Source organism: Papaver somniferum, unplaced genomic scaffold (genome assembly GCF_003573695.1).
Source record: "Papaver somniferum cultivar HN1 unplaced genomic scaffold, ASM357369v1 unplaced-scaffold_5, whole genome shotgun sequence".
Taxonomy (NCBI): Eukaryota; Viridiplantae; Streptophyta; class Magnoliopsida; order Ranunculales; family Papaveraceae; genus Papaver; species Papaver somniferum.
In genome coordinates this window covers 1,526,794-1,537,489 of record NW_020647637.1, presented here as the reverse complement: position 1 = coordinate 1,537,489, position 10,696 = coordinate 1,526,794, and the positions used below count along the sequence as shown (strand labels likewise).

Here is a 10,696-nt window from a genome sequence, read left to right as displayed (position 1 = left end):
TTCTGTAATTATTTTTTCTTAGCTTCCCTGCGAAGTACTTGCAACTGCATTTGCCATCCTTGGTAATAGATTAGCATTCCCTGTACTTTTGTTTGCTACTGCGATTGGATAAGACTCCATATCTCTCTGCTTTTATTTGAGTGCGATGTACTCCTCTTGGTACTCGCGTAGCTCAGCCATTGTTATTCTGTCTTTCATTCTGAAGATATGTATAAACAACAAGTCAGTTGGTAGCAGTGCATTGATGTATGACAAGATGAGATTTCTTTCATCCGCTCGCCCCGCCATTTCACTACTCATCGTCCTCCATCTGTTGGTCATGTCTCGCAGACTTTCATTTGTTCTTTTTTGTAGGCTGAATGCTTTTTCGATTCCTGGTTTTATCATACTACTGCTGATGTATTTCCCTAAGAACAGACTTTGTAAGTGCTCGAATGACTTTATTATTCCTACTGGTAACCCATCGAACCATTTCAAGGCTTCTCCTGCGAGGCTAGCTGGAAAAAAATTGCATAAGAATGCCTCATTATCCTCATATTGTAACAAAGCCAAGCTGTATGTCTTTATGTGCTGGATCGCACATGTAGATCCATCAAAGATGTTAGGAAATGCAGGTAGTGCGTACTTTCTTGGTATTGTTACTGATTGTGTCCTCCGTGCGAAGGGTGTTCTTGCTGCTTCTTCTATCGCATCCTCTAATTGTCTTCTTCCTCCGTATTTCCCTTTAGTTACTAATTCTCTTAATTCTGCTATTTCTCTTCGAATTTCAACGTTTGGGAATATGTCTTCTTGTTGTTGTTCCCTTGGCCTTTTCAACTGGGCTTCTCTCATCTTGTTTTCATGTCTTCTTTGTCGTATTGCCTCTTCTAGCTGTTGCCGTTCTTCTTCATTTCTTCTTTCCCTTCGCCTTTCCCTTTCATTTCTCGCATGGTCTTGAGTTGCTCTATCTCTCTCATCCTGCTGTCTCAGCATCTCTCTCCCATGAAGTATCATCCTTGCTTGTTCTACGTCATTTTCTCGTTGTTCGTTATTATGTGTGCAATTTCGCTCCTCATTCTCCTCCAATCTACCTTCTCTACGACGCATTCGCCTGAGCTCATCTTCTCCTACTTGGATATACATGTCCTCTATGCGATCCCCTTCTTTCTCCTCTTGCGAATTTTCATTTTCCTGAAAAGTATTATCCAAAAACTTCCCTTGTGTATTATCTCCCTGCTCAGATCTACTCCTCCTAGTGGTACTCCTGCTCGTCCTTGATATTGAGCTCGCACGTGTTGTTCTAGATCTCGATTGTGATCTTTGATCTTGTAGTCTCTGATTTTCCTCTCTTAACTCATCATTTTGTCGTGTCAAATTCGCACGTAATTCTGCTTCTCTTCTTCTTTCCTCTGCCAATCGATGCCTTAACTCTCCAATAGTTGTGTTGTCTTCAATCTCTCCTTCAGCTCCTTCTGCATGTCTCTTGTCATCATCTTCCTCAGCGGTATCTGTATCCGTTGTATGAACACTTACTACATCGTAATTTCTTTGATCGTTCTCCCTTTGTTCATGTTGGATCTCGGATATGATCGGTTGAGATCTGTTGTTTCTCTCGCCCATTCTTGATGTCTCTGCTATTTCACCTCTTCTTCTACCCGCAATTCTTCGACTTCTCCTAACCGGTGTTGTGTTTTCTCCTGCAGATGTTTGCCTCGCCATTTTGTGTTCTTGAAATAATACTTATGCATACTTATGAAAACTACAACTAAAACGTAAGTAAACTAAAATTTCTTTTCTTAACGAAAATCGTGTTATGGTAGCAATCAAAATCTTTCGCGAAAACAAGAAAAAATTAAACTTCGAAACAAGAACGATGAGGAACTTCACGTTAAAAGAAAAAATATTCTCAAACAAGAGCAATAAGAAACTTTACTTTGCAAATTTTTTTGAAAAAGAAACTCATCTTAACATTTTCACAAACAGATCCAACCCTACTCCCGAGCTGTATTCTAGCGCCAAAATGTAGTAGTAGAAAATCCAACTACTACACCCCTTAAACAATCTATATATCAAACTAAGAAAACATTATGAAGAACATCAAGGAATAATTTTATTAAGTATAGAAATCAATACAAAGATGATAGATAGAACCCTAACTTGGAAAACAAATAACTTTCTCTCTCCAAAAGTTCTATCTCCACTCTCCAAAAGATCTCTCTCTACCACAAGGGTGGCTGGTCCTATATATAGGGATTTTACATATTGGAAGACAGCTAATAAAGCCCCTATTTTCGGATATAACATGCGAGTTGCTCGCTCCCGTACATTGTGTCTTCTCGCACATACTCTTGGACTTCACACAGCTCTCACACTTTACTCGTGACTTTGTGACGTCATTGGTTCCGTCATTTAAGATATGCTACATGCGAACTCTGTTCGCTCCTTAGTAATTCAGTTGTATCGCACGATTATTCATGTGTACGATATTTAACCCCTACAATAGGAATAAAAGCGTTGCTCGAAGTCAAAAATGTTATTTTTGGATATTTTACAAGGAAATGGTAGATGCCAGAATTTCGTTTTTTTAACACAAAATTGGTTAAAAAGACCAAAATCAACAATTCCTGGGTGAAAAGGACATTTAGATTTTGATACTGTTTAAATTGACAAAAATGTAAAAATAGGCAGGATGTAAACAATTTCATCTTACCCATTTTCAAATACTTTTTCTTATTTTTAATTTACATCAAGATGCATCCAGTTTCATCCTTATTATTTTTTAAGTTTAAGTCAGGATGAATCCAGTTTCATCCTTACTATTTTTTTAGTATCCATTTCACCCATACTAATTTTAACTCGTCCATTTGAACCATATTTTTAAAATATTCGGACAAATGACCCATTTTCCGTTTTTTTTAAGCCCGTGACTACGAACAGCTCCTGATCCGTTAGGTACTTTCGATGTTAAGGTTTAACTTTGATGTCATACTTTTTTTAATATTATTACTTGTCATACTTAACGGTTTACCAATGTGAGTTTTTCTAGAGAAATATTTATTTCGTGTTCCAGGAATTTGAGTGTTTTATGCATGCAGACGAGATTGAAAATACAGTACTCCCTCCGTTATTTTTTAATAGGCCAGTTTTTATAAATAAATATTTCAAAAAAATATGCCAGTTTCCAAAATGGGAGAGTCAAATGTTATTTTAATTTTCTGGGACCACTTTTCTTTTAATTTCTTTTGATGACAAGTGTTATGTGGATCATTTCACTTATTTTTTTGGCTGACAAGTGTCATGGGGACCATTTCACTTATTTTTTTGGCTGATAAGTGTCATGGGGACCATTTCACTTCACTTCTTTTATTGACAAGTGTCTAGAGGACCACTTTTAATAATTAGTTCTCTTAATTTCCTTAATTTTCTCAAAAAAAGAAACTGGCCTATTAAAAAGCAACGGAGGGAGTAGTATTTATAGATGTAAAACAAAAGACATTATTGTTGTTCATTGAAAATAATCGCTTCACCAGTTCACCTCCTATTTTCCGTTTTTCATTTTTTTTTCTATTTTGCAAAACATCTGTTTGAGGTGGTGGAGAAAATTCAAAACCTAAAAAATAACAATAGATGCGTGTTCGATGTAGGTGTGAATGGGATAATGGGATTAATATTTACCTCAGAATGTTAATATATTGTTGAGGTTTTGGATGTCTATATTTTCGTTTTATTATAAAAAAAATTGTTCTGTCCTCGCATTAAAAAAAAATCTAAAAGAATTTTAGACACTTTTCAAGCCTTATTTTAAAGAATTTTGGATAATATTGATCGTTAACATTTCATGTCGCATATAAGGAATAAAATTCAAAATATGCTTCCTTATATTAGCCTAACACAGTTGATTTGATTCACTAGCAAAGGGCTTATGTTAACTTAAACCTTGTAACTTTTTCATTGGCATAACTATTTTTTTTAGCTAATTCATAAGATTTTATTAAAATCTTCAAGGGGTTCATTGGCATAACTAATTAATCAGTATAATTAGTACGGAGATTAGCTAACTAGCTGTATAATGCTGCTTTACTCTCATTTCTGAATTCTACAACTCTCTGTTTGTCTTATGGGCGTACAACAAAATTCGTTAACTTTTGGGATATTTGTGTCTAACGAGTACTATACGGGTCTAGTGAAATTAAATACGGACACCTGCAACGTCTGCAGACTCTGCGCACTGTGCCAAATACACCACCACCACCACTACGTACCTTGCCTGCTTTCTGTGTAATGTGCTAAGATGATCACAACAAAATACCCCCAACTTAGAAACTATACAAACAACTTTTTCCTCCGCTCACCAAATATGTAACTCTTGTCTTTTCCTTATCTTCTCATCCATTTGTACCCCTTCCTTTCATACAGTCACCCACTCAATATCTTCTGTGTTCAAACTTCAAAGGAGGCGTTTCATTCCATAAAACCCTAGCTTAGTTTTCTCATTCTAGCTTTAAAGATCTAAAAAGATGGGTAGAGCAAAGATAGAGATAAAGTATATTGAGAACACACCTAATAGACAAGCAACTTACTCAAAGAGAAGGTCAGGGATTATGAAGAAAGCTCATGAACTAACAGTTCGTTGTGATGCTCAAATCTGTGTCACCATGTTTTCTAGTACTGGAAAACTTCATGAATATGTCAGTCCTTCTACTACGTAAGTTCATTCATTCACTAACTCACAAACTTCATGAATATCTTTCTGTACATGATTGTGATTTTCTTTTGTTTTGTCTCGAACTTCGTGAGGAACTCACAACTGGCCATGTATAGATTGAAGGAGTTTGTTGATAGGTATCAGAGGGAGACTTGTAGAGATCTATGGGAAGCTGAACACGAGGTTATTACTACTCTAGTCTCTTTGTTTTTGTTTGTTTATATGTTTAAAGTAATCGTTTGTGATCTGGCTGCACAGGCGTTGGAAGAAGAATTGATAATGCAGCAGGAGATTGGAAGTAGACTAAAGAAAGAGATCAGGTAAATGATGGATGGATTTTACAAGTTTTTATTTTGACCCTTGATATATCTATTTCTTTCTAGTTCATTATGACTAATATGCATTACTTGTGGGTATGGTTTGCAATAGGCAGAGGACTGGACAAGATGACTTAAGTGAATTAAGCATTGAAGAACTGGGCGGCCTTGAGAAGGATTTGGCTGGGTCTTTGAAAATCCTTCGCGAAAGGAAGGTAAATTTAATATCATAAAATGATCTGCAATGTTATTTCTAAGCGTACTTGAAACATTCTCGTAATGATTTTTTTAAGGGGTTTTCTTCAATATTATATTCCTCTAGCTTCAATTTACCAAGTAGAACAATGCTAACATTTGAGCTATAGTCCGTATAGTGGTTTTACTTGATCCTTTTGTTTAGATATCGTGCCCATTCCCAGAAATTGTGGCATACTCAGATGAAGCATATACAAGCCATTATCTGGCATAAGGGGTATTTATGTTAGTGCCTATTTAGGTAGAGGTCAACAATTTTGTGTAACCGATGCATTATTGGAGTTCCATGATAAGTTCAGCTGCACATGTTTGTTTCGTTGAGTGCGCCTAAATATTGAAGATTTTGATGTGAACTGCCATCTAAATGTTAGCAGTTTATTCAATTGAAAATTGAATTTTTGTTTGCCTGATGTATTTGTAGCTTCTAGCACAGGAATCGAGTAACTGACTCATTGTGAATACTCATACCTTAATCTGACAAAATAAAATTGGCATTTCACTCTAAGCTAACTAGTTTGATCTGTTGATGTTGAGTAACAGGAGCATGTGTTGACCAGTCGGACCAATATCTTCGGCCGAAAAGTAAGTATAGTATAGTTTGTCTTACAGTTTTCATTCATATGTTGTTTGCTGCACTTCAACGACTTGCATCATTTTGCTCTACTTTTCAGGTTAGATGCCTAGAGGAAGCACGGAAACGTCTCCTACGCTCAGTACATGTAAGTTTCAAACTCAACAATAATATATATGTTCGCCAAGAGTTCCTTTCTTTTCGAACCACAACGTGCAGGCATTAGTACTATATAACATTACTGATGTGGTTGATTAAAAGTTCTAAATTGGTGAATTGTATTAATTCTTGTGGGGATTTGACTTAGGCTAAAAAAGTGGAGCCCTACTATCCAGTTCCTGCTGAGAATGAAGGAGACCATTATCCTGAATATGTAAGTTCCGATCCATTTATGTTCTCCAGAGGTTTTCTTTTTGAACTTTAGCGTGGACGCTTAACGCGTAATATGGCTCCACGAATGCTATTGCTTCGAAAATCTGATTGAGAATTTCTGTCCTTGTTTGATTGGTCTTAGGCTCAAAAACAGGAGCAACAGTTCTTCTCTGCAGTTCCTGCCAATAAGGAACGAGATCAACAGCCCAACTATGGAGCTGCGTCGTCATCAGTGAGAAGAGAGTTCATTAATGACCGCGGTGGTGATTGTGAGAGTTCAGAAATCACGTTCCAACAGCTACAACCAAGCCACACCAATCTTAATGATGAAGCAGGAGGAGCATGTCAATCCTCCTATATGAGTATGCTCCTCCTGTAGAAATTCTATATATCCTCAGAGCATACTCTATCAACAATCAAGTAGCTCTTGCAGCAATAAACAACGTTTATGTAGGCTTTCTTGGTTCAATATTGGGGTCTGTTGGTAGTGAAAATTTTTGCAGCAAGCGAAGAAAGACCTTTGTGTAGGGTTTCCCGGTACCAATTTTGGTGGTTCGTAGTAAAATTTTGGTGTCTGGTACTTAAAATGTAGTTTTGGTTATCTGGAATTTGATCAGTGCGACTGGGATATGACTAAAAGGCTCAAGTGTTGTTTTCTTTTGCAGTCCAATCAAATTGTCAGAGTTGTTTTTTAATTGTTTTCATAATCCTAGTTAGTTTAGAATTTATCAGTTCCTTGTTAGTTTCAAACTTGTATTACTTTTAGGCCTATAACCACAAACAATCTCTTCTTCAACATTCTCTTGTTATTTTTGTTTCGTCAAAACCATGAAGTTTGGCATAGTTTTGATTATCCTACCTTTCCCGTTCATGGCCGTCAAAAGTTGAAAGCTGGAATTGATCTAATCTCCGGTGATTACAAATTATCAGTTAGACAGACTGATGGTTTAGTTACTATATCCAATATGGATCATCTCCCTGGGTATGGAAGTGGTGAGAATTCAATAACATTGGACTTGGACATTACTGGTAACTTATATCTTGTTGGTGCTGATCATGTAATTCTTAAATATCTTTACGGAAACAAGAATCAAAAGGAAGAAGGAATTGTTAATGTGAAGGAGGATGTTCATATATATAGAGCTACACTGGATTCAGGAGGGAAACTTTTCTTCTATTCTAGTACTACTGTGCTCAATTGATCAGGTAAATCATGATGGTTTAGATATATCTGTGAAAATAGTTTGTTTAATTTTTGTCAGTGCACTAATTTGGCCTGTATGCCCAATAATATGGGCAAGACACGGAGAATCATCAAGCAGAAGTAAAGCTGAAAAGGAGGGAACCAGAGATGGTGAAGCTGAAAAGGAGACAACCACAGATGCTGATTTAGAATTAGAGGAAAAGTTGGTTTAGTTGTGTAGTTTTCTATTTCTTTTACTTTTTATTTATTGAAAAACATTTTTCTTTTCATCTCCGTAACAAGTAAAACATCCTGTATATCAGACTTGACCGTAATCTACTATCTAGTGAGTATTTATTACTACTTCTCTATTAAATTTTTTTACATGATACATAAATATGATTGTCCGACCCCAGTACAAACGAAAATTGAGCTGGTGACAAGTTAGATCCAGCATACCAAAACATCCTGTATATCAGACTTGGCCCTAGTCTACTATCTAGTGAGCTCAAAGAGATTAGGGGTTCAACAAAACTAGCTCAATGGTGATTTGACAAGTTGGTCTGTAAACTTTTACTCTGGTACATCTCTGCAACAATTTAAACTTTTCATAGGAAGTTCAGTTTCTACAATCAAAAGCGAATTACTGGTAGTAGATGTAAGCTATAGTGATCTATATAGCAATTTCTATAAGAAAATTACAGAATATATGTCAATTTCTACCTTGAGACGTAGAATGTCTAAATAAACACAAAAGCTATCGCTTACATAACTAGTGACAAAATCTATGCAAGTTTCTGATAAGGAATGACATAATTACAGGATAGATTGCAGTGCTGTTAGCATAAAAATAATTGTCGAACGCAGCACAAAAGAAAATTGATCTGGTGACAAGTTAGAGCGGCATACCATAACATCCTGTATATGAGACTTGGCCCTAATCTACTATCTAGTGAGCTTATAGAGATTATGGGTTCAACAAAACTAGCTCAATGGTGATTTCACAAGTTGGCGATCTCTGTAAACTCTGTTACATTTCTGCAACAAGTTAAATATTCAGAGGAGGTTCAATTTCTACATGAGTCCAGAATCAAAAGCAAATTACTAGCAGTAAATGTAAGATATAATAATCTATATGGACTATAAGAAAAATACAAAGTATATCTCAATTTCTACCTTGAAATACCGATTGTATTAAGGCTTATACTTTTCATGTGTTTCGCCAAATAAAAATTTACTTTGTTGCGCATAACACCACCCTTCTTTTACAAATGGGAAGATCAAACAAGTACAGTATGTTTAGATACAAAATTTTATCCAGCACTGTTCGCCTAATATGTCTATTTTCCAGCTAGACGTAAGGTTAACCACAATTTTACTTCAATCATGAACTGTTGATAGCCCATATTGAGACGTAGAATGTCTAAATAAACACAAAAGCTATCGCTTATATAGCCAGTGACAAAATCTATGCAAGTTTCTGACAAGGAATGACATAATTCAGTGAGTTCTGTAACACAGGTTGTCGGTTGTTTTTATCAAGAGAACCAACCTTTCTTAATGGTGGTTGAACTCGTTGGCTCTTCTTTCTTTTCTCTCTTCTCCATTCCCTGCTTTAAAGACTCTAATCTTTTTCTGCAGAGAACCCAGAACAAGTAAAATTAGGCGATCAACACCGACAAGCAAATATTAAGTGAGGTCAACCCCAACAAACAAACTTGAAAAGACAATGGTTAGATAAATTGAGGAGAATAATGATTACTTAGTGTCTTCAAGGCGTCCATGCAAACTCCATCTCTGTCGAAACCCGTCCATCCCTTCAGCTCCACTTGCAAGAATTAAGCGCCTGTAAAAAGATTCAATTAAGCCTGACACCGAGTAAGATTCATGAACAAAATGTAAGTAAGAATGGTAAAGAATAAACTATGCTCTTCTGCCTCAGTGGGCAACTGATGGATACTAATTAGCCGAGAGAGTTTAAGGTCAAAACTGAGACCCATAGCTTCGTTTAGAACTTACATGTTAGCAACAAATAGCATTGAGATGACTGGAAAATTATGTCACAGTTCAATGGACTGACTTTCCAAGAGGGGTTTAACAGATTGTTTCAATGAAGGTCTTAGTCATCACATATCCCATGTTTAAGAGATTTACCTCTCCAATGATGTGACCTCTGACTGAAGTTGAGTGGCTCTACCTTTGGCATCATCTAATGGCATCGATAGCCCCAATTTATGTTCACTCTCTCGAAGCCGTTGCCTCAGTATCTTATCCTGCAACATAAATCCACACAACAAATCAAACCAGTCTTCAAAATCTTCACTTTCAGATAAATGAAAAAAAAAAAAAAAAAGCTCAACAAAGCAATAAGGAAACATAAATCTCACCCGTTTATCGACACATTGTTTGTATATAACAATCTCATCTTGACAAAATGGTTCAATATCATTGATTTGCAAACCTAGAGAAAGACAATTTTGCAATTAGCCTTAAACCCTAAACCCCTAAAAATCAAAATTATAAACAGTTCACTAAATCAATTAAATAAACTTACATAAGAAGAAATTCCTAAGAATCCCATCACAAGTCTCGACACCTTCAAGAACATGGGAAGCAATTTCTGGAGGTATGATAGGTGATGGTGGTCCTGTCATTAAATCATCACCTACCAAAATGGTTTCCTCCATTGATGGCTCTGAATCAACTGGAACAAAAACAAAGGAAACCCATCAATTTAGACACACAAGGATTTAATTTTAACAAATTGTAGAGTAAAACTGAAAACAATCTGAAAAAAAATTGGAAAAAAAAAATTGAAGAAAAATTGAAAAACTTAGGCGAATGAAATCCACTTTACCATCCATGATTGCTCTTTAACTCCTCCCGTATAATTTCACAAGTATGATAGATTTGTAAACCCTAAGATGATTCGGTCACCAAAATTGGCCTCCAGAACTGACCTGGACTGAACTTCCTTTTTCTTCCTGAGACTTTACACAATAAACAGTTCTAATTATGCTTTAAGCTGTATGTCTTTGTGTATCATATGGTTAGATGTAGTATCTAGAGATGTGTGCCTAAAATCATCCAACGGATGCTAAAGTTGACCCTGAGATTTGTGGAAGCCCTTTGAAAAGATTAAAAAGACTAGTTTTCTTATCAAGATATTTGAATAGTTCATATGCCTACCGGAGACCGGAGTAACTTCTCAGATGATTTAATCCGGTCAATAGGTGACTCGTGTCAGGTTAACTTTGAAAAAAAATAATCAACTTCTCTGGTTACCATTGTCCCAATACATTTTCCTACTCCCA

General features: G+C 36.1%; 2 protein-coding genes across 2 annotated transcripts; one reads left to right on the top strand and one right to left on the bottom strand.

The window, feature by feature from the left end:
• The first annotated feature begins 4,496 nt into the window (after positions 1 to 4,496).
• Positions 4,497 to 7,615, top strand: LOC113342936 (floral homeotic protein FBP1-like). The gene is made up of 10 exons (XM_026587301.1): positions 4,497 to 4,684; positions 4,801 to 4,867; positions 4,943 to 5,004; positions 5,114 to 5,216; positions 5,797 to 5,838; positions 5,928 to 5,975; positions 6,135 to 6,200; positions 6,342 to 6,561; positions 7,130 to 7,257; positions 7,406 to 7,615. The coding sequence occupies exons 1-10, from the start codon at positions 4,497 to 4,499 to the stop codon at positions 7,613 to 7,615; spliced, it is 1,134 nt and encodes a 377-aa protein (XP_026443086.1).
• Positions 7,616 to 8,523: 908 nt separating this feature from the next.
• On the bottom strand, positions 8,524 to 10,493 carry LOC113342945. The gene is made up of 6 exons (XM_026587309.1): positions 10,240 to 10,493; positions 9,937 to 10,086; positions 9,770 to 9,843; positions 9,537 to 9,655; positions 9,145 to 9,228; positions 8,524 to 9,017 (listed from the first exon to the last, which is right to left on the bottom strand). The coding sequence occupies exons 1-6, from the start codon at positions 10,244 to 10,246 to the stop codon at positions 8,921 to 8,923; spliced, it is 531 nt and encodes a 176-aa protein (XP_026443094.1). The 5' UTR covers positions 10,247 to 10,493; the 3' UTR covers positions 8,524 to 8,920.
• Positions 10,494 to 10,696: the final 203 nt, after the last annotated feature.